The sequence below is a fragment of the Pseudopipra pipra genome, chromosome 1 (genome assembly GCF_036250125.1).
Source record: "Pseudopipra pipra isolate bDixPip1 chromosome 1, bDixPip1.hap1, whole genome shotgun sequence".
Taxonomy (NCBI): domain Eukaryota; kingdom Metazoa; phylum Chordata; class Aves; order Passeriformes; family Pipridae; genus Pseudopipra; species Pseudopipra pipra.
In genome coordinates, this window is record NC_087549.1 from 38,127,354 (window position 1) to 38,152,232 (window position 24,879).

Genomic DNA, 24,879 nt, shown 5'->3' on the forward strand with positions numbered 1-24,879 from the left:
CCCTTATTTTTCTGATGAGTATTCTCAAAAATAAATGGTAGATTTTTTTTGTGTTTGTGTTATTAGCACAGCAGGATGCATAGCCTTAATTTGAGTTATGTGTTGCCAAAGAACTGACTTTGGACATACACTTGCCCTCCACCTCCCAGTTTTTCTCCCCCTTCTATAGCTTGTTGCTGGATTTGGCCAGGCTGAGAGAAATAAAAGGTAAATTGAAGAGAACCAGTGAGGTCATTGTTCAGGAACAAAATCTTGGTCTTGGATTGTACAGTGAATCAGGGTTAAGTGTATCGCTTTATTCTGGCAAGCTTTTCTCATAAAATTAAAGGCCAAAGTAGCATATAGGTAATGAAGTCTCTTGATCTCAGAGTGGGCATCTCAGTCATCTGTTTTATGAAGTTTCCATAATTTGAAGCAGAAATGTCACTAATATTTAGCCAGAAACATAGAATATTGTCCTTTAGATTTGGAAACATTCATAATTCATAAAGCTTTTTCATAGCTTTATGTCTATAGATAACTCAAATTTAAGGATGCTGAGTTCTGAGATTCCCACTGTGTAGTTTTCATCTGAAATACACTGAAATCTGTTTACAGTAAATATAGTAATGAAAATACTCTTTATAACAAAAAAAATTAAAGCATTGTCTGTTCAGTGCTGTGCAGTTGGCTTAGTGGTGTTAATTTGCAGAGGGCTTTCTCTCTGGAATATAATAAATGTCCAGGAAGTTCCCCTAAACTGAAGAGCTGAGAAACACCTCATCCACTCCCACAGTCATGAGATGAAAGTGAAATCATTGGCAATGTTCCTAGCAGCTCTGTGGAAAAGGAAATAAAGCATCTACGGCTACGGGGTTTTTTCTCGCCTATTTATTCAAAAGTGAAAAGGTGAACTTGCTAATGTTTCTGTGACCAGTAGAATAAAAAGGAGCTATTCCATGTCTTTCTGAAAGAGAAAGTTCTGCTGACAGTAAAACCAACTCTAAAGGAAAAATCCTTGGAGTGGGTGGAAAGACCCTAATCTTGCTCCCCATCACCAAGAAAAACATAACAGAACCGAAGCTACAGGCCACTATTTATTATGAATATGTATGAGCTGTACTTATGAATTGTAATTGGATACAGGGAGTATCCCTGTATCCCTAATGCTTTTGATGGTGAATCCACTGCCTCCCTGGGCAGCCCATTCCAATGTCTGATTACTCTCTCTGTAAAAAATTTCTTCCTAATATCCAACCTAAACCTCCCTTGGCAGAGCTTGAGACCATGTCCTTTTGTCCTACTGGTAGTTGCCTGGGAGAAGAGACTGACGCCCACCTGGTTACAACCTCCTTTCAGGTAGTTGTAGAGAGTGTTGAGGTCTCCCCTGAGCCTCCTCTTCTCCAGGCTAAACAACCCCAGCTCCCTCAGCCTCTCCTCGTAGGACTTGTGCTTCAGGCCCTTCACCAGCCTTGTTGCTCTTCTCTGGACCTGCTCCAGCAAGCACCTCAGCATCCTTCCTGAGCTGAGGGGCCCAGAACTGGACACAGTACTCAAGGTGTGGCCTCACCAGTGCTGAGTACAGGGGAAGAATCACTTCCCTGGTCCTGCTGGCCACATTGTTCCTGCTACGGGCCTTCTTGGCCACCTGGGCACACTGCTGGCTCATGTTCAGCTTCCTGTCGATCCAAACTCCCAGGTCCCTTTCTGCCTGGCTGCTCTCCAGCCACTCTGTGCCCAGCCTGTAGCGCTGCATGGGGTTGTTGTGACCAAAGTGCAGGACCCGGCACTTGGCCTTGTTGAACCTCATCCTGTTGGAATCAGACCATCTCTCCAGCTTGCCCAGGTCCTTCTGCGGAGCCCTCCTGCCTTCCAGCAGATCAACACTCTCCCCCAATTTAGTGTAATCTGCAAATTTGCTAATGGTACACTCAATGCCCTCATCCAGATCATCAATAAAGATATTAAACAGAACTGGGCGCAACACTGATCCCTGGGGACACCACTAGTGACTGGCCACCAGTGGGATGCAGCACTGTTCACCACCACTCTCTGGGCCCGACCCTCCAGCCAGTTCCTGACCCAGCACAGGGTGCTCCTGTCCAAGCCATGGGCTGCCAGGTTTTTCAGGAGAATGCTGTGAGAGACGGTGTCAAAGGCTTTGCTGAAGTCCAGATAGACCACATCCACAGCCTTCGCCTCATCCACCAGGCAGGTCATCTGATCATAAAAGGAGATCAGGTTGGTCAGACAGGACCTGCCCTTCCTAAACCCTTGCTGGCTGGGTCTGATCCCTTGTCCGTCCTGTAGCTGTTGTGTGATGGCACTTAGGATGATCTACTCTATAACCTTGCCAGACACTGAGGTCAGGCTGACAGGCCTGGAGTTTCCTGGGTCCTTCTTGCAGCCCTTTCTGTGGATCGGTGCAACATTTACCAACTTCCAATCATCTGGGACCTCCCCAGTGAGCCAGGACTGTTGGAGATGATGGAGAGTGGCTTGATGAGCTCTTCCGCCAGCTCCCTCATCACCCTAGGATGGATCCCATCTGGTTCCACAGACATATAAGGATCCAAGTGGCTCAGCAGGTCTCTAACTGTTTCCTCCTGGATTACAGGGGGGCTATTTGGCTTCCTGTCTCTGTCTACCAGCTCCAGAGGCCAGTTGTCCTGAGGACAACCTGTCTTACTGTTGAAAACTGAGGCAAAGAAGGTGTTAAGTACCTCATCCTTCGATGAGTTACTTAAGGTACATAGTCATCTTTGGTGACTATGTTCCCACCCCATGTCCACCCCATGGAGGTTTTCCTTGCCCCTCCTTTTACTATTGATGTATTTGTAGAGGAACTTCTTGTCATCCCTACCAGAAGAGGCTAGATTGAGTTCAAAGTGTGCCTTTGTCTCTCTAATTTTCTTTCTACATGACCTAACTATATTCCTAAACTCTTCATGAGTAGCCAGCCATTTTTTCCATAGTCAGTAAACTCTCTTTTTTCCCCTAATTTCCTTCAAAATCTCTCTGTTCAGCCAGGCTGGCTGTCTTCCCCACCGGCTCGCCTTTCAGTACATTGGGACAGCCTGCTCCCGTGTGTTCAAGACTTCCTTCTTGAAACATGTCCATCCCTCCTGGACCCCTTTTTTTTCAAGGGGTGTTTCCCAAGGTACCCTCTGAACCAGTCTTCTGAGTAGGCCGAAATCTACCCTGCGGAAGTAGATGGCCCTTTTTGCATCCCTGAGTATTGAAAACTCTGTTATTTCATGGACACTGTGCCCCAGACGACCTCCAACAACCACATCTCCCACCAGACCCTCTCTGTTTGTGAACAGCAAGTCTAACAGGGCCCCACCCCTGGTAGGCTCATTTACTAGCTGGAGCAGGAAATTATCTTCTATACACTCTAGGAATCTCCCAGACTGCCTCTTTTCCACTGTGTTGAGTTTCCAGCAGCCATTTGGCAGGTTAAAGTCGCCTACAAGAACAAGGGCTGGCAATTTTGAGACATCCACCAGCTGCTTGTAGAATAATTCATCACCAGCATCATCCTGTTTGGGTGGTCTCTAAGAGACTCCCACCAGGATATCAGCCTTGTTGGCCTTCCCCTTGATTCTGATCCTCAGGCACTCAACCTTATTGTTACTGACTTCAAGTTCTACAGAGTCAAGAGACTCTAACATACAGAGCCACCCCTCCACCTCTCTTGCTTTGCCTGTCCCTTCTGAAGAGCTTGTAGCCATCTATGGCAGCACTCCAGTCATGTGAGTCATCCCACCATGTTTCCGTGACAGTGACTACATCATAGTTTTTCTACTGCACCATGCCTTCCAGCTCCTCTTGTTTGTTACCCATACTGTGTGCGTTGGTGTACATGCACTTCAGCTGGGCTGCTGATTTCACTTTTAACTCTGGCTTTCCACCCTTAGGCTCATCTCTGGAGAGCCTGATTTAAACCCCTTCCCACTTCAAACCTGGTTTAAAGCCCTCCTGATCAGCCCCAGCAATTTATGGGCTAGAGTCTTTTGCCCTTGCTAGATAAATGAAGCCCATCTGACTCTAATAGGCTTGGTACCATAGAATTTGCCTCATGGTTGGAAAAACCAAGATTCTGCTGGCGGCACCAATCCTTTAGTCACCTATTGATAAGATGGGTTTTCTTACTCCTCTCCTCATTCATCCCTGCTACTGCAGGAACTGAGGCGAACACCGCCTGTACTCCTGTCCCATTAGCTAATTGACCCAGCATCTTGAAGTCCTTTTTAATTAGCCTGGTACCTCTTTCATAAATGTCATCACTGCCAGCCTGAACCACCAGAGTGATAATAATCAGAGGGCCAGATTAGCTCACCCAGGCCCCAGGAAGGCAGCAGACTTCGCTGTGGAATGGCTCTGGTCAACATATAGGGCCTTCAGTTCCCCTCAGAAGGGAGTCACCTACAACAACTACCCTTCTGTTTTTCTTTATAGCTGTGGTTGCAATCTGTCTGGCAGACAGGGTGCAACCGGGAGACCCTCCAGACAGATCCTCTTCTTGACTGCCCTCTGCCTGACTCTCTGGGTCCAGGGCCTTGTACCTGTTCTTTAAGGGAACCATGGGAGGTGATGGGGGTCAGGAGGGGATTCCTTTACCTATTCGATTGGGGACCTGTTTCTATTCTCCCCCATCTACTTGATTTGCTCCCTCTGCCTGCTGGCAGAAGGGGCAGGGCTTCGCCATCTCCTGCTGGACTTCTTTTGGGGTCAAAATGGTACAAATCCACCAGCCTATTTCTCTTTCACTCTCCCTAATGCTTCTTAGCCTCTCCACTTCTTCCTTGAGCTCTTCCTGGGGGTTCTGCCTGGGTTAGCACAGTCCCCCTGAGAGCAGCAGCAATGGCTTTTGCTCATTTGGAAACCATTGCTGGGTCAAGTTGAGTTGCAGAGAAAAAAAAAAAATAAAAAAAAATACCCACAGCCACACACCCACTTCACAACCCACCAGAGAGAACTGGGAGGGTGGCTGTGCCCTTCCTGCTCGCCCTGCCTACTGCCACGCAAATTGTCGCACCATGCTCCAGGTCGCTTGCGCTCGGAGTTTAAATCTCGCAGTTTAAATCTCCCCGCAACAAGGATTTCCATTCCTCACTCGTTTCCTCCAGGCACAATTGCAACAGCCTTTTTTCTGGGTTGCTGCAAATATATTTAGGAATTTTGGTTTTTAATATGCCAGGGTGCCAAGCCATTACGAGCATCTGAGTCATGCTACTGGACAAGACAAACTGGAGTACTGGCAAATCACTGTTGAAGGAATTTCCCTGAGGAAGTTATGTCTGTATGCATTACATGCACACATCATTTACATGCACACATACTAAGTATGTAAATATCAAATTGGCTAAAAATGTAATGTGAACAGGGTACTCTGCAGATTCTTTCAAATATCTGTCCATACCACTGTCATATAGCTCGGATTCTCCCTAGCTTTATTGAAATAGTGCAATAGTTTAGGTCTTAAAAAAAAAATAAAAAAGAGAAACATCTTAGGAAGTACTAGCACTTGAGTTATATGTTGTTTGGTATGTTATTATTGCTTTTGCTATTAAAATCCTACTACTTATTTAAGTATAGTGGACAGTGATATTGTAGGTGATGTGGAATCAAATACACTGTAACTGGTTCACAAACAATAACCAAGGTGTGGGGGTTTTTTGGTAATTAATTAGAGAGCAACCATTTAAAATGCTTATCCCTTATAATATATATAACATATATACTTACACATGGCACAACTTGGACTGTGGAGTTTTATGCTGCTAATATTTTATGCTTCCATTTTAATAAGTGAAGCTAATGTGCTACTGGCAGTTCAATTGCTTCCACCATTTTTGAAGTATTACTAATTAAAGACACATTTGAAACACAACAAATCAAAAGTAAAACCTGGTCTATCCATATGTGGCATGCAAAAGGAGTGTACAAATAAGCAGATTTGCTAAATGCCTCCCATATTAATGTGTAGGCACACCCAGCCTGCCAATATTTGGTTTAGGAATATTTGCTTTTAGTGGTGAATGTAAGTCTCCCAGGACAGCGAGAGATTGAGAAAACAGATGTTAACACTTCTTTGTACCTACAAAATCATGGGAGAGAAAACTCTTTTGAGGCCATCAGACTGTTGGGACAGTAGAAGAGACACTGTTGAACATAAATATCCTCTTTTCATAGATCATGAATCCCTCCTGGTTGCTGTAGGCTATGTGGATCCAAGCTCACCAGAATTACAGATACCAAATCTAAGTGCACATGTGTGGGATAGTGCTGGTCCAGGAGAACACTGTGAATGTTAACCCTTCTTTCATTTCTGTTCCTCGCTGCTTTGTTATTGTGGTATTAGACCTTAAGCTTACTTTAGACACCTTTCTCTTCATCATGTATTTTATATAATAGTAATTAGCAAATAGTTAGTGTATACATTTTAATACTTTTTGGTTTTGCAAAGCTTATATGTTGTTATTGAGTAAATGTGACATGTTCTCTTTGCCATGTTTAAGTCCTCTCTCCATTTAGTGAGAGTCTATTTTTACTATATTTCCCCTTGGAGATGTTCAACTGATGGCTGCATCATGGCTTCTAAGAGCAGGGGCAAATGCAAATTACAAAGGTCAGTAGACTCACACCAGTTTCCCATTAAGGAGATAGCAGGGGCAAGGGGAGAGCAAACTCCTGTGCTGGAAGTGAGAAACACATCTGGAAAGCATGGGTAGAATCAAAGTCCTCACATGTAATAATTATGATATCACTGTCAAACCTTTTCCTCTCCCTGTTCTGTTTTCATTCTTTGAGATTTTACTTTGGTCTTTGCAGTCTAGCCTTCCTTCTCTATTTCATGCTAAGATACTTGGTTGTCGGGAAACAAGCAAAGCAACCAAAAGCATGGCAATGTGCATTAGAGTAGGTTTTTCTGCATTCAGCAGCTCATTGAAAACATGTAACGCTCTTTGTTCTTGGTCTGATTTAAGTTTGTATATACATGCTCGTACAGAGGAGAGTTACCTCAGGCATCAGCAGGACATTATTACTATGATGACTAATGAAAAACCCCTTTGTTTATAATTGAGCATTGATTCTTCCCTTGTCCTTCTGCATGGATTCATACACCATACTGTCCTCCATTTGGAAACTCATATTGGGGAAAACATTTTCTTCCAATAGTTGCTCTTTGAAATTGTGCCCTCATATTCATTCTTCCTGATGATACTTTTCAGGAGCAGAATGTATTTAAATCCTTACCTTTCCAGAATTAGCAAAAGCAGTGCTCAGAGCATGGCTGCTGTGCTGCAGAGGGGCAGAAAGGGTGGAATTAGTCTCTGTGCTACAAACTCTGACTGTGGGCATGGGATGTGCAAAGACTGATCACTTTACAAAGGAGTTGGCTATTCTCACAAAAGCAGAGCAGGTTTTCAGGTTGAACCACTGCAACTGATCCCTTCAACTCTTCATTTGGATCATGTATCTAGCTATGCTCACCTTTTTCTTTTGAGAAATATGAGCATACCCACCCCTCTCCCCCAAATGAGCCTACCTGCTGTACAAAGACCGTAGATAAATAATAGCAATTATCCACCTTGGTGCATTACTCTGACTTTGCCTGTGGCTTTTCCTTGGATCAGATTGAGTTAGATGACTAAATTGCAAAAAACAACAGAAGACTATACAGTTGCTTTGTAGAGTAGCTAATTTAGATTACTGACAAAATGTGTGAATAATTGGGTTTATATATTAAGATAGAAAAAAGAGACTTTTTTAGACACCATAAATATATTTTTATAAACACAAAGTATATTCATACTAAGTATCTACTGGGATTTTTATTTTGTAGCAGAATAAATGCGTGGTACTCCTGTAAGCATAAAAGTGATATCTTTCTTCAATATGTAATTCTTGGTCTGAGTAGCAGGGAGTCTTAAGAACTTTATGAATTTCGTGCCAATATTAATTTTATAAATTGCATTAGCTTTTCCACAATTCCCATGAAAAAGGTATTCAGCTAGATGAACACTCTTGGAAAATTTTAATCAGACCCTTGAAATCTGTTGGAGTTCACCTTCTTTAAAAAAAAATTATTTCTAATGGAAGCTGTGAAGTATCAGAGATTCTTATGCCTTAGAGGCAATTCTTCTTCCATACATAATGGTGAAACTTCACTGCTATAATATATGGGTCTTTAAAATATTCTCTTTGTTGAATTGTAATTGCTTAAAAGTGTGTGAGTTGGTCTCTTTTTGGGTTTTTTTGTGTGAATTTTATTATTATTATTATAATTGACCAGTGCTTATATGATTTTCATAGAACTTTCCATTTGTTGGTTTTTTCCAGTCTTTTCCTGGCCCAAGTCTTGAAAGTGAAGATTTTAACATACCTCCTATAACTCCTCCATCATTGCCTGACCACTCCCTGGTGCACTTGAATGAGATAGAGTCTGGGTACCACTCTCTGTGTCATCCCATGAACCACAATGGCCTCCTTCCATTCCACCCACAAAACATGGATCTACCTGAAATTACAGTTTCCAACATGCTTGGCCAAGATGGGACACTGCTTTCCAATTCCCTCTCTGTGGTAAGCATTTTTAGTCTTTCTCTTCTTTCTGCTTTAAGTTGCAAAATTGTGAAAATACAGACCTGTTTGAAATCCTTTGAGGGGGCCAACTCCTGCAGCACTCAAGTTTTGGAGGGAGCTTCCCTGACTTTGTTACATTGCACTCCCTATGTCAAGTCCTCCTCCCAGTAGAGGTGGTGGGGGATTTACAATGGAGTTCCTCAAAGCCAGGACATTAACCTTTGCTGCCTTGCACAGAAGTGCTCCTGTTGTACAGTGTTGTAAATAATGACAAAAGGAGGCTCGAGGCTCTGACTTCTACTGGAGCAGGGTTTGGATCCAGATGGCTGTTGTTCTGTGTTTGTCTGACGAGGCTCTTTCCATTCTCATTTGCATGTGCTGAGAGATGTACAAAAATTTAATATCTCCTTTCTTGTTTACCGCACTTTTGGAAAACAGCAAATGTTATTTCTGATTCTTGGCCAAATCTTATAGCCTTTTTACAGTTCCCGGTCCTTAGCCAGCCAGAATCCAATTGAAATGACTGGACGACTTGCTTATAAAGTCTGTCAGATAGTCATTATGGTTGTAATCTTGGGAAACCTGATATTATAAATCACTTCTTTGAATGTTAAATTGCTTACAACAACTGCAGAGCTACTACTTTATACGTTACATTTTCAAGTGGGCTCTACAAATAATTAGTATACTTCTTGCATAGCAGCTCCAGACAAGATTATTTCACATTGATGTACAATTCTAAGCCAAAGAATTAAAAATCCCATGGAAGACGATGGAGCCTGGCACTTTGTGGGTCTCACTGCTCTTAAAGGACTAGATGGACTGCCCAGGAGCTAGAGATCCCAACAGCCTAAGTTAAGAATCTCCTGTTCCTGGAGATAAAGGGTCTGGGCTTCTCACCAGAGAATCAGAGGCTTAGGGCCCCATGTCACAGCTGGGAGGTTCTGTGCTTAGAGACTGAGGCTGTTTAGGCTTCCAGCTTGCTAGGTCCACACCACTTTATCTAAAAAACGTAAATCAGTCCTGTAAATCTGGGAGCTGAGGCAGCACATGGAAGTTTTGGGACCAAAAAATCTAGACTCAGCTCCCCGTCAGCCCCTCAGACTAAAAAGCCCTAGAACCAGGGGCCATGGTAGCTGGAAAACAGTTCAGAACAAAAATCTGCGTTGTCACAGAGCTTCATTGCAACTTAATTAAAATAAGGCTGCCTTGATTTCAAGGAGCTCTGCATTCCCTGTGAGGATGCCCAACAAGCTGCACTGCAGGGGGAACTAGTCTTGGCTTCTTATGTGATGCTTAGTTGTTATTGATTTACTAGGATGTTGCACGCTTTGTGTTTGAGGTCAGAATCTGACCCTAGGGTTATATTCAATAATGGGAGGAGTGGGGGAGAGGCAGATCTTCACAAAGACATATAAATATGCTCTGTGGAAGGATTCTGAATTTTATTTATGTATCTACAAAGCTGATGGCATGCATTAGACAGCATGAGTGAAATCTTGCATAGGGTTCTGAGAATCAGAGCTATGAAATTACTTGAAAAAGTAAGAGAAATAGTTGACACTCCAGTTGACAGACAGTATTTCATTGAATTGACCTCTTTTAAGCCATAACCATGGCTCAAAACTATGCATTCTTTTAAGCTATGATGTTCCACAGTAACCTCTAGCAACAAACTCTCGACAACGGGGCTTGAGCATTTGTAGATTATCACAGTGAATTATTGCATTAAGGGCAAATACAAAAAAGATTAATAATATGACTAGGTGATTTTGCTATTGGGACTTAGTGAAGATCAGAAAAAATGAAAATCTGATGTCAAGAAAATATGTGCTAAATTCTGACAGTAATTTCTGAGGATTTGTTCAATAAATAAAGCATGATGCTTGAAGTATCATGGGCTAAGTCAACTGTTATCCCTAACTTGCATGCCCTTTGCACACAGGAGGGCCTCTTACCTAGCAATAGTTTTAACTCAAGCTGGCTTGTCTGTGAAGGGGATTAAGCTACATCTCATGTTAGTAACAACTGGTAGGATGTTTAACACCGCAGTTTTGTACATTTAAACCCTATTTGGCAGTGTGGTTCCTCTGATTTGAATTTGATAACTTGAGATAAATTAACTTGAGGAAAATAATTTAACAATTTAAGTCTTCAGTGAATTCAATGACTTCTTCAGTAGATAGAATGACTTCATTGTTCTTTTGGCTTTCCATAGATGAAGAAAGACAGAGGGTTTTGTAGAGTCATCATTCTTTACTTAGCTTTGAAGCTTTTCTTTATACTCCAGAACATTTTACATTTTTTTCTTCAATATGACTCTTTTCTCATGCTATTACTCATCTCTAAGTTTCCTTTTTACTATCTCATCAAACTCTGATCCGTTTAACATGTACTTGTCTAAATTGCTCTTATATTGCCTCATATAGAATATAATGCGTAAATTTCTCCAGTCTGTCTAAACCCTTCGTTCCGTATAATTTCTGGTATATCAAATACTGATAGTGTATTTGGAAACCATGTGTCTCACTTTATTTTTCAGGACACTAATGAGTATTTTTAGAAAAATTATTCTTAGAAATGGATCTGTTGGCTGCTCTCTATCTCTAATTAATTTCACATCTTCAGCAAATTTTACTTATGTTGGGACAAAATCAGCTGCAGAGGAATGTGCCTGTGATTGAATTTGGTTATTTTTTTCTTTACTTTCAACATCCTTCCTTTTAGCCAGTTTTTAACCCATGTTGGTATTTTAGTAATAATACCTTCTTTTTTGTCTGTGTTACAACTAGTGTTTTTCAGTTTGTGTTTTTAATAGGCAAAGAGTTAATTAATGCTAGCCAAATGAAAGGAAACTCATTTCAGAAACAATGTTGGAAAAATACTTCATACACTTTTTATTTCATCTCAACTACCAGGTGTTTTCAGACAAAGATTTCTGTGATTTTGGACAGATTGAAAATTGAGGATATATCTTTCCTAAAACCCCTTCAAATCTAACTCCATTAGAAGTCCTGGTTTCATACTGTGCAACACTCCCTCTAAGCTGCAGATGAAATCCCTTTGAGTAAGAATTGCAAGATTTGCCCCAAGCTCTGTAAGAATTCTCCTCTGTGGAACTTCTTAAACACACACAATAAGAGCCCACTACCAGCTCAGTGAATTTGTATTAGAGATCAACTTCTTACAGATTTTTTTACACTGTAGGAATTCTTTCTGAAAAATTTTACACTGCTGGGAGATGAAAATTTCTCATTCCTGTTGACTGTGTCTGATACTTAAAATTGGAATTAGTCTTCTTTGCAGTTTTTTTGATTGATTCGACTTTCTATTGCATCCCCACTACTTTAAAAAAACAACAACAAAATGAACAACAAAACCACTAAAGTCTCTCCTTCTCATTATTCTTCTGTCAGTTCATATATTTACTTCTGTGTTTGTGTATTGCTGTTTTCTTCTTAGGTGACATACAGACATATACAGACGTGCACATGCACACTAATTTATACCGTGCTGTCACATACAGATTTCTTTGGATGCTCTTTGTATCTGGGTATCAGGGGTTCAGAAGCCTACAGAATATGTGCAGAATGTGAGGCACAGTGGTATGAACACATGGTCCAGCCCCAGCATGGGAGCTCTCTAAAGTCCTCCTTCAAAATGAACATGACTGCTAGTCCTGCTTCTTAATTGGATCCAGTTTGATAATGATAGAGCTGTTTGTTTAGTGAAAAAGATTCGGTACACATGTTTGTTTCTATATAATGTAATAGGGGTCCCTTCCTGGTTTCCTACAGTTGAAGGTAACCCTGTGTGGGTTTGGTTCAGTTCCAGCTGGGGCTTGACCTGCCAGCCCTTCTCTGTTGACATGAGCTTTTCTGAAATATCCGAAAAATATTTCCAAGGACTGCAAGAAATACTCTTCTAACATTTGCAAACAAATGCATGTATATAATATCCCTATGAGAATGTGTGTTTATCTATAAAAATGCTTTTGGATATGCTCTATAAAATGATGTTTTCTGTGTGTTCAATTTATAAAAAAAATTATAGACATTTCAGCTTCTTTAGTATACCCTACAGATGATTGCTTTTTTCCCCAAGAAACCAGGGTTAAAAATCACAGTGCTGTTTTTACACAGAGAGAAGAAAAAAAAAAAGCCCCTATTTTTGGAATGCTTTCATTTGTAATCTTGTGCTGATCTTTTTGAAAATGTGGCTCATGGTGGTATACTAAAGAAAATTTACAAGAAAGAAATAAAAGAGATTTCAGTTTCTTGAAATACTTCAAATTTCTGGGTTTGAAGTCTAACATGGAAAAGATGTTAAAAGACAATAAAATCAGGAGGTTTATTTCCCAAATGCTCTACTTGTGCTACCAACAAAAGCCAACATAATGTATATACATAGGTTTATTGTCATTTTTAGAATACAGTCAAGGCACACTTTGAATTCAAAGGCTACTGTACAACTGTTTTGACAACCACCACATCAGTAGGTAATGTGCAGGACATATGAAACTGAAGCAAAAGTGTTTCTTTAGGTCTATAGGGAGTGCAGTACATGAAGGAATTCAGATATATTAGAGCAGCATGAATTTCTAATATGTAGCTCTTATGGAAAAGACCACTGGCATATTGAATAATGCTGCTTTCAAAGCAGAGCAGAAAATGTGATTACAGACAATTTCATTGCTGTTTTTAAAATAAATATTTTCAAAATCTTGAGGTATTTTATTTCATGTAATGCATAAAATATGTAACAGTGGACTAGAGCTAAAGATCTTCTAGGACACAGAAGAGTAGATGATGTCAGCTATAATTATTCAGATGTGGAATAATAGAAGCATTAGTTTAAAATAAAATGCGTGTCACAAAGGCCCATGTCCTTATATAAAAAAAGGCAATAAAAAGCTGCTTTTTTTTTTTTTGCACACTTTGACAGAAGAATAAAGGCAATGAATAATTATTTAACATTATGCCCCAATTCATCAAAGCCTGGACAATTACATTATACTTTTTCATGAATTATATTTTTTAGATATGAGACCCATGAGAGAGTAATATCTTAAACAAAATGTGGCACTGTATAGCAGAAAAGAAAGCAAACAGCTACTTTTTTTTTCATTTTTCATCTCAGGTAGAATGAAGCTAGTATTTCTTATTCACAAGACAGTTGCTAATAAATCCAATACAGTAGATTGTTGTTGTTGTACCTGGGACATATTTAAGAGACATTGTTTTAGTAGTTTCATACATTTTAGTTTAAATTCAGTATTCATGGCTCATCTGGAGGCTGACCTATACAGTTGATTTTTTTTTTGCGCCTTTAAGCATTAGTGCAAACTACGGAGTCAAACAGAAATTTTTTATTTCTTATGAACAAGATAACATCACAAAATAACTTTCATAACAAAAAAAAATATTTTCGTCTTCTAACCTAAGTGTGGAGATTTGAGTCATGTTTGGATACTTTTTTCTAGCTTGTCTTGCATGACAGTGGTAGCAGATACTTTTTGTCTCTGGTGAATACTCCGCATTTGTGCCTCATTACCAGGCTCTGGTCTTCAGTTTACATCAAAATTTACTGTTATGCTACACAGACCTGCTGCTACCTCAAATTTTATTGCAGTGAGTTATTGCCATCAGAACTACCAAATCATGAAGCTAAGGTCATGGAACATCTTGTGTTAAAGGATTTTTTTTCTCTTATTAAGCAACTTTGTATTCTTGCAGGATATCTTTCTTTTCCTTAAAAAACCCAAGCAACCAAGAACAAAAAAAAACCCACTGTATTTTACAAGCTGGATTTTTCCACAGAAATAAACCCTGTTTGGAAAAAGGTTACAGTAGTTAACGTATGTTTTGTCAAACAGCCTAACTATGGGGATACACAATCAAATCAGCTGATGTCAATCAGCATAACTTTATTGTCTCCAGTAAAATTATGATGATTTATTCCATCAAGGGCTCTGGGACATCATGTTTATCTTTTCTTTCTTCTGATGTCTGATACAGTCTTTTGTCATCAGAAAGGCAACAGAAAGGATATGTAGAGGAGCTGATTAAGATGTAATTTGATCAAGGTTTTATAAATACCTGAATATTGCATATCTGCTACTAGGAGGCTTTTCACTGTGCTACAAAAAACATCTGATGTCTAGAAATTACAGCTGTATAAAATCAGACTGGAAACAAAGCATGCATTTTTAACAGTGATAGAGGTATGCCATTTAGCTAATGTACTATGGGAGGTGGTTGGTTCTCTGTACCTGAGGATTGAATTGCAATGGGGCATCTCTCAAAAAAGATGTGCTCTATCTGGGACTGCACTAATAGACTCCACACTACAGCAGGGGGACCAGGACCATCTCATGGGTTACATTGTCCCTGGGTGGTTCTCAGCAGTAAACATCAGTCTGTGCATTCATGGAAGGGATAAAATTGCTGGTAGCACCTCTGCAGTTTTTCCCGTGCAAGAGAACACCAGCAGAGTGGAAAAAGCATCCTGTGGGTGCAGGCTATTATGGACTCCACCTTTTTCAGGTCAGCCAGGGCAAGAATTGTTGTCAAAGTATTTGTGGCCACACTTTTTCATGAACTTTGATTTTTTTCTGGTCTTAAAGTAGTATCTGGTAAAGTTATACTTTCAGTCTCTAAGTATTAAGAACTTGCCTTAAAGATAGAGCAAGTAAATATTTGTACATTACTGTAGGAAAATATTTGTACACAAATGACCAGAACTCTTTTTAGAATAATTCTGGGTCTCATTTTTAAAATTGCTAATGAAGCTGTTGATTTACTGTCAGTTAGGAAAAACAGCATTCTGCTTATTTGAATGTGGGTTTTGAGACTGTGTGGCTCACATATTTCACAAATTCAGTAGGAAAACACTTCAGTATAATTTCAAGAAGAAATAACAAGGTGGCATATTTTGGTTTTGAAAACAGCCTTCTATAGAAAATTCTTTGGTGAACTTTTTTCACAGTGGTTACCCATTGTCTAACAGGAATTTATTTGCTACATAAGAAAGTAAGAAAAAGAAATAAGTATAGTTGTATTAATTACTGTTTTTTAGACTTTAACCTGATAGGCAGAGGCTAAGACATGATGAATGTGGCGCAGAGAGGAAGCCTTCAGTTGTAGGTGGTAGATTATCCAACACCTCACATGTGAAATACTCACAGGAGTGATTAATACATAAGCAGCATCGTAGCTGCAAGTGTCAAACAAAACAGATAATAGAGTATGCAAATAGAGAAAACATAACTCTCAGAAAATGTCAGAAATTCAGGGGTTTCACCAGCAGAGATTGTTGACTTTAATCTGCTGCTTTTAACATTGCATGTAGTTGTCGAGAACAGAACGATAATGAAATGTTTCTGAAGACTCAGACTTTGGCAAAAAAAAAACAACTTAGTGATCTAAGTCCTGTAGATGGAATAGAAATGGAATGTCTGTCTCAAAAAATGTGAATGTGGTTTTGTGAAGACAAAAAGGAGAAGCCCACAGCGCAGAAAGGGAGAGTTTTGTGCATCAGGTGGAGTAGCCTCTACTTCCACCTGTTTCATCATTTAAATGCATACATTTGCATTCCTCGAAACTCAAAAGCAGCTGAGAAGACTGCACATCCTTCATGGATTTGTACTGCATTCATCATCTCATCCCATTTTGTTCAGGAATAGAAAGATACCTTGCATGGATGAAACCAGTCCCATTATGCATTGTCTAGGTGACATGTAAATGCTGGAAGTTCAGCTGTGCTGCGTGACTGAGCTGAATGCTGGGGCATGAGGAACCGAGAACTTCATGCTGGTATCAACCTGATAGAACAGTGTGTGAATTCTCCTTGTCAAGTCTTGCATGTGTAGAGTAATAGATGTTTAGCAAAATTCTTTATTTATTTTGGGAAAGAAAACACTTTCTTGAGTTTCTTGATTTTTCTGAGTTGAAGGAATTTGAATGGTCCAATTAATACCCTCACGGGTTTTTTTTATCTGTTTTAATTGTTTTTACAGAGCTTAAAGTATCATGATTTGAGTTTACCGGCGACTTTTTGCAGGAGGAAGGGAAGAAAAAAATTCTACTTGGTAGCATCTTGAGATCTGGAGAAATAATCAGAAGTAAAATCTAACTACTTTCTTATTTTTATCCCCTTTCTTTCACAAGGCAATTAAGAAATGCGTTAAGTGTAAGGATGTCTACTCCTCCCTGGTCCTTTCAATAACATGAAGATTCATTTTAGACTGATGTTTGCCTCTCTGTTCCCCCCTCTCACTTCCCCTTCATGTATACCAAATCTGTACAGAAACGCTATGTAAGCACCGTGTTGGGATTCCCTGGGAGCAGCATGTACATCCTTAACCTCCACTCCTAGTGTGACACTGTACTTCAGCCAATGCATGCAACTTAGGATCTCTGTAACCTCACTCACACATGGTTGAGCTGCACTTTCACCATATTGTACATGCTGTTGCCTCTATATTAGAACAATACAGGTATGAAAATGAATGTCCTTAATTCATTTTCTGTGCATAACATGGATGGATGCAGTTAAAAAAAGATTTAATGTATATAGTGGGAGCAAGAAGCATTATGGAACACCTCTAAGGGATGCTTGTGCATATCTTTCAGCTACCAAACCACAAAAATGAACTCTTTTCGTCTCAAGTCAGGTAAACAAAGGAATTATAGTTTATCTTACATATTATCAGGGTGTACCCAACATTCCTGTTTCAACCAACATGCGAGGACAGAAAAGAAACAAATGAGATGTTACAGGTGGTGATGTGGCACTCTGTGTGCCTGCCCTGACCTGGAGCTGATGTAGACTGCAGTGCTCAGAGTACATACATACATATACATATATACCTGGATACACATACCTAGGTATATATGAACATATATATGTACTTATACATGTAAGTATGTTCACACTGTTAATCACTGAAGCCCTCTGCTGGAAAGGGAATGTAAAAGACAGGATGTAGCATCTGCAGTATCCCCCTTCTTCCCAAATTGTGGATCCACATTTTTAAACAGAGTGAAACTAGAGCCAGATTATTGAAGTAGATGCAACAGGTTTAATTAACATACTACACATAGCTGCATAGTGTAAATTTTTTACCAAATCGCTGGGTCATAACTGAGGTTGCAGTGTCTGACAGTAACTTTAAAAATAGGTACTTTTGCTAATTAACAAAGAAAATAGCCTAGTTGGTTAAAGTGAGACTTGGCGTACGTAATGGATAACGAGATGAACTCCATATCACATCTTCAAAATTAGGCTTTCTGACAGTAATGATATTGAGCTACAAGTGCCTTCACTTCATCCTTACAATAATGATCTAAACTGAAAAAAAAATTAAAATTAGATTGTCCTTTAACAAAAAAAGCCCTGTACATGAAGTATTTACAGGATCAGGCCCTTGATAAGAATGCATCACTTTTTTATTTCAAGATGAGACTTCATTCTAATACACTTTAAGTTTACCTTCATTCATACATAAAGAATTTCAGAGATTAACTCAGTAACTAAGCTTCAGTTTCCTACATATGCCCTAATACTGAAGTGTGGAATCTCAGTTTAATGAATTTTATTACACTCTCCTTTCTTATGAAGTAGCATAAAAAGTGTTTAGTGCAATAGGCTTAGTCCTGATCTGGATATTAAGTGCAGCTTAAGTTGCCTGACTAAAAGTATACAGTGTAAAATAACCACTGGCAAAACTTTTAAAAGTTATTTTTTGGGAAAAAAAACGAAAACAAAAACAAACAAACAAACAAAAAACCCCAAAACCAAACCAAAACAACAACAAAAAAAACCCAAACAAAGCAACTAAAAAACCCCACCCAGCATTTGAAAAATTATGCTGGTGGCACTCTATGTTCTTCTGCAGTGCCTTTCTTGTGTCTTGAAGTGCTTTGCAGTCACTAATTAGCTAAGAAGATAATGTACACAGTACAATGAGGTGCTTGCAATATCAGTCCCTCCTATTTGTGAAGTACTATATTGTAGGATAGAAAAACATTTACTTTATTAAAAAGCCAGTAATATGTAATTCATGATCTACAAAGACAGATGAGTCCCATGCTGAAAAAGGCTGAAAGAAAAAGATCTTAAAGGAAGAGGGAGATGATGACCTTACATACTGGGACCCATAATGATGAAAATATTACAAGGAGCTGATTTCCTGTCTGATGGTCAGTAACATGAACTGTGGCGAGAGTCAACTTTCAATATTAGAACTAGCAGATGTCTTCAAATGTAATAAAGGCAGAAATTAACTGCCATGTGTTACATATATAATATAAAGTTATTATGGTGTCATGAATGAGTGTTTTAAGGTCACTTATAATGCATATAATGGTAGTTGAGACATTTAAGCTCTGAAGCAACCTGGAAGCAATACCGCAAAGTTATGAGCCATGGAAAAGATGCAAGGGTTGTTTTGCTTGTCCTTGAAATGCAGTCAGCTCTAGAGAGCAGTGAAGTATCTGTTTAACCACAGAGTGTGATGCTCCACTGCCCCAGATTCCCAGTCCCAGGCCTTACAGACCAGTTCCATAGCACAGGTTTCTTCTCACTTGTCATCAGCTTTCGTGAATGCAGGGAGGGGAAAACTCACAACAGAGAAGTTCACTGCCCAGAGCTGGGCCTGTGTAATTTTAATTGAGGCCAATATTGTTGCACTAACTTCATTGTTTGTGGCCTCTGCCTCTGAACTACATTTATTTTAGGAGCTCTGTGACTGACTGAAAACCTCGGTGGGATTTTCAGAAATGTTCTGGCCTAACATTGATCCTGTCCTGCTCTAGCAGGGGCTTTCCCAGGGTTTCAACAGAAACAGAGATAGCCCTGTAATAGATGCTTTCATTTGTTCATAAATTGCAAGAACTTAGATTTTAGATTATGTCAGATTAAGGATGTGTCAACAAAATTGTTTGTCAATAATGATCCACCCTCTGTCATCATAATTCTGAAATGGTTTTCATTGTAGCATATGAAAAACTAGTGCAAGCTGTAACAAAACTGAAGAGAAGAACTATAATCTAATGTGCTGTTTTGAAATAATTTTAATTGTTCTGATTATCATATAATTAAAGGTAGTATAGCAAAGCTGTGCTACAGAAAAAAGTTGCATGAGTAACCTGAACCTCTTGGATCCTGGCTCAGTGCAACCTTAATGTTGTGCTACTTACCAAATTATGGAACTGTAACATCCCTCCCTTAATGCAATCCAAGGGAGGATTTTAAAAGGTCATCTCCCTGTAAGCAGGGTACTCCATAGGTTTGTCATTTCTGACAGATGTTTCTCTAACTTACATTTTAGAGAATTCATCTAGACTCCTCAGGCAAGCTCTGGATACAGGTCTTCACCCTTAAAAATTCACCATTGTGTACATAAAACCCAGCATGCAGTGGAGATTAAGGAAGACCATTTAATCTTTTCAGTTGTCTGTTTAAATATATATATATGTATATATATATATATATATATAGGTGTATATATTTATATTTATTAAATGTATATCAAGAATGTATGATAGGTAATAGATGTTGATGGAACAACTAGGAAACAAATAATCAAGAGAATGTGTATTAACTCAGACTGTTTTGGTTCATAGCTGATTTGACCATTTAAGAAACAGTAGAAGAATAATCAGCTTTTCCCAAATCTTATTAGCATATAATTATGATCCAGACTGTATTAGCCTATAAACTACACTGAGCAAAATAACTCTTCCTGAAGGTTCTGCTATAGTGTGTTATTTTATGTTTATGTGCATATTTTAAATATTATATTTATTTATCATCATCCGTTACTTAGAAAGTTAGGCTGAAGGAATAGATGTTTATGATACTTAAGGAATGTCACTGCAAGAAATGGTATAAAAATAAGCAACGGGTGAAAGTTGGGAAAAAAACCTTGTAATGGCATCCGAATAGTCTGCCAGGTCGTGTTAAAGCACTGGAACATGCACGAATGGGGAAATCCTGCACTGGATGAGAGATGAGTTGGATGATTTAATAGACCTTTCTTTGAGATGTAATTTCTGTAACTGGTTGATACATACACTAGTGTTCAGACATTTGGACTCGTTTCTTGTTTGTCTGGCAAATTGTTTCTTGTGAAAGGTTATAAATTACAATAAATAGACTTTGTAGAAGATGAGCTACATGATATACTTTGAAAGAGTTTTTCAGCTGATATTCAAGATATTAATACCAAAGCAGAAAAACCCAATAGAGTCCTAATCCCATGGCTTTGCTTGAGTGCAGTGCTAGGAAGGTGCACTGCCATAAATAATATTTACATTGAATAGGATAGAAAAGATAAAACAGAGAAGTGAATGTTACTTACTTAGAAGAAGCTTTTCCTCCTGATTTTGCAACTGATAAGGAAGGAGGAAGGGAGGCAGGGAGGAAGGGATGGGGAAAGAAGGAAAAGCAAGCATTTATGAAAATGTTGATGTAGTTATAATTAGATCCATTTTAGAACCAAAAGTTTTATGCAGAAACTGACAGAAGGATACACAATAATTATAGTTTGCTGACAAGCTGAATAGAGTTTCCTTTTTTTATCTTACGGTGTTAGGAAACCAAACTGTAAATAAATATGCAGTTTGACAGATTGTAATTGCAATCAGCAAGGAGTTTTTTCATTTAATCAGATAGTGTTATTAAAATGGGGTTACAATTAAACATTTTACAGTGTGACGTAGAACTCTATTGAAATTCTCCAGCAAACAGTAATTTGCATCTGATGCTTCTGCAACCCATTTCCATTTGCAGAAACGTTATTGGTTGTGACCTTCCAGTGGTTAGGTCTCAGTTTGCTGTTCTCTTCCTACTTTGATACATGATATTAAGTATCCTCTTTTTTTTTTACTTCACAATGAAGCTTAAAACTGTTTTTTACCCTTGTTAAAACTGCATGGCATTGGCCAAAGCGGATTTGCACCAGAGGAGATGTGGAATTACCTAAGCATAAATTGTCTTAACTCTAGGAATTGTAGTTTGGATCAACTGTAAACGTGTATCTAATTGACAATTAAATGTTTCAAGGGAAAGTAATATGGCTTTTGAAACGTATACATAGCATTCATTATATATTGCTGCACCTCATACATTACTCCAATTTAAGGTGACACAAAGCCTGAGGTTTCCCCCTGTCTTTCTGTAGATGTGATCTGTGATTCCAAGAAACATAAAAAAATGTTTATCAGGAAATCTTTGAAGCATGGCCACTATGATTCCACATCTGTTAGTCCCGTTTTGTTCCTCCATCTTGTTCCGCTATTTGTTCTCATAGTTTTGATAAACTAAGTAGGAGAATATAAGTGAGAAGTTGTTCAGTGTTCTACCTTCTAAGACTTTTTCAGGTAACTTTTCTGTGGGATCACCACCCTCTAAGAAGTTGAAAAGAGCAAGAAGAATAATTAGGAGACACAATTTTTGAGCCATTCTTCAGGTGCATGCAGACTCCACTAATGAAACTGTGCATAGCAAATATTTGGAGCGAAGGGAGTGAGTGATTTGCATCAGCAAAGGGTGAAAGTCTTTAAAAATCAGAGAACAAAGCTACTGTTCATTTTACTTTGGTATACATTTTTGGAGGAAACATCAGTGGTTTGAGGAAAGTCAACATTTTCCTTACTGGAAAATAATCAGACAGTGGTTATAAAACGTACATTCTTGGTTGTTGTCGCTAGTAATAGACAAAGGAAAAAAATAAGAAGGGAAGGAGAAGAAAAAAGGGGGAAGAAAAGTATACTTTCTTTTGGTGGAAAGTGAAGTTGTATGAATATGCGAGAAGAAGAAAAAATTGAAAGAAATAATTTGCTTTGACATATTATGCATTTATTTTAGCTTTGCATTATTCTTGGCTTGGAACCTCTTCACTTTTTCCTACTTTTCAAAAGGTACAATCACTGTAAAGTGGATTGATGCAAAGGCTCTAACTCAATACTGCATTCCCATCAGTTTTTTCTCTTCATTTGTGTGCCTATATGCAACGTCTTCCCCTGCTTTTCCCTCCAGATCACTTTTCTGAGGAACAGCTTTCAAAAGGTTTGTCAGAGATAGAGGTCTTCCACCTTCATGCCATGTGATTAAATAATTGTTTTGCCAAAATACTTAAAGTTCAGTAGTCAAGGAAAAATATAGCTGATTAGCAAAGGAAATTTTGAATTGCACCTCAACAACAGACAGGATAAGCAAAAGGGTTGACTTTGCTGTTCCTTTCCAACATCAGAACAAACAGAGCTGTAAGGGTTCTCTGATTGGTCCTCCCTGCACAACACAGGATTACTGCCCATGGAGCTTCAAGATGAGATTGAGATCACCAGCCTCTGGTAGGGGAGTGCTGTAAATGGCTGAGGAAGAGAACTTATGACAATGACAAACCCACACATGTGAATGAGAAAGTGATGTTAAGAGGTACACTGAAAAAAAAAAATGTAACCAGATTCTCTCCAAGGTTACTTGTATTTTTTCTAAAATAAACGAAACTTATACCTGAGTCTAATGTTCAAAAGAAGGAAAAACTAATACATCTGACCTGCATATAGTGGCTTTTTAAGAGCACATCTCATGGTGTATACAGCTGTGAAAGAGAAGATGATCAGGATAATTATCTGAAATTAAATCAGATTGCAGGTTGATCCCAAAAAAACAGATCCATCGTAGGGTTTTGAGTGCTATCCATCACTACACTATCCATCGTCTAAGCACTCTGTCTTACCTTATAATATCTTTATTATTTATTTGAAAAATACAGGCATAATTGTGAAATTGTGTTCATGCTAGGGCCCCTTTGGCTGATACAAGGAAGTATTTCTCAAGAGGGGAAAAGGCCTGAAACAACAAGATGGCAAATGTACATAATATTGGACATTTACATTCAGCTGAAACCTAAAGTTTGTTTTAATAATACTGAGAGAGGTGCCTGATCCAGCACACATGTATCTGTCTTTGAATGCCATGTGTTTTAAAAAGATGGAAGCTGCACAGGATATATGCTTTCTTCATGGTGTTTCGTTGCGTTTTCAATTGTGTACCATATATTCACACACTACTCCGCGTTACAATCAAGATTGTTTGATTACTTTCAATTTGTGCCATAGGATTTTGTCACTCTTGCTGAAAATTTCAAGACATTTTACTCCAAACTCATTCTTTTTTCTTTTCCCCTCAGATTTATTTACTACCTTTAGAAGTAGAAAAGTCCAATTTCGATCATGTTAGAAATAGCTCATTTTAGACAAGTACGTGCTGCTCTGCTTACAAAACATATATGAGTGGAATATGCAATTACCACAACTCAGTTTCCTGCCACAGAAACATTTCAGCATTATAGCATTACAGAAATAGAATGACATGCATAATGAAAGATTTCAAGATTCACCCAAGGCATTTATTCTCTTCACCTTAATGTTCTCAGCAGTAGCAGAGTATCCATTAAAAGGTACGATGAATTATGGTTGCTTAGCAACCACGGGGAGCTTGTAACAGCACCAGAGAATGAAATGGCTGGTTGATAAAATGAATTTTCTCTGAGCATTAGCCTGTTGAAACTGCCTTTTCTTGTGGAACATAAAGTGCATTTATTTGTCTCATGCATTTTTTATTAGAAAATTATTTGAGTTCCAGGGACTTGAATCGTTTTGCTACAGGAGATATTTGATTTTAATGTGTTGTACTAAAATAAGTAATAAAAGACATTTTCTTCAAAGTAAAGACACCAAGAAAACCTAGGTAGCTCCTTTTGAAGTTGGGAATAAAATCTTATATAAGGTATGTCATTACTCATTTCTAATTAAGAGTGACATTAGCTAGGGCTTAAACTTCAATTTTACCTTTGAAGGAAAGTTTGAGACAGTTAGCCAATACACAGTGAATAAAAGGAGTGGTTTGGAATTGATCTCGTGGATTCATCATGAGTGAAATAAGCTTTTCTTCTCTCTTCCCAGATCGTATGGTAGCGGTGTCTTAGAGAAGGTCAGAAGTGGTTGCTCATTCATACTTTGCATTCACTACTTGTGTCTGTCCTAAAGATGCATTCATCATAGGTTTCCATCCAACAGTGAGGAGATATTTTATTTTCCACTGAGACTCTCTGGGCATTCAACAGCAGTCAGAGTTGGATGAGCATTTTTGGCAGAAAAGGTTTTTGTTGGAAAATGCCAGAACAGCGAAATTAGAGTTGAAGCAAGGGGAATATATCTGTTGTGATTAGTCTTTTTTTGCCAGTATTTTCTGAGAAGCAGGTCTGTGTGGCCAAGATGTGAGACAAGGGAGATCAAA

General features: G+C 38.8%; 1 protein-coding gene across 3 annotated transcripts in view; it reads left to right on the top strand.

Moving 5' to 3' along the window:
* TOX (thymocyte selection associated high mobility group box) overlaps positions 1 to 24,879 on the top strand; it is a 225,634-nt gene that overhangs the window by 125,510 nt on the left and 75,245 nt on the right. For all 3 annotated transcript variants that reach the window (XM_064652387.1, XM_064652376.1, XM_064652397.1), the window contains exon 3: positions 8,329 to 8,571. In XM_064652387.1, the coding sequence (XP_064508457.1) occupies positions 8,329 to 8,571 (243 nt within the window). The remainder of the gene's footprint in view (positions 1 to 8,328; positions 8,572 to 24,879) is intronic.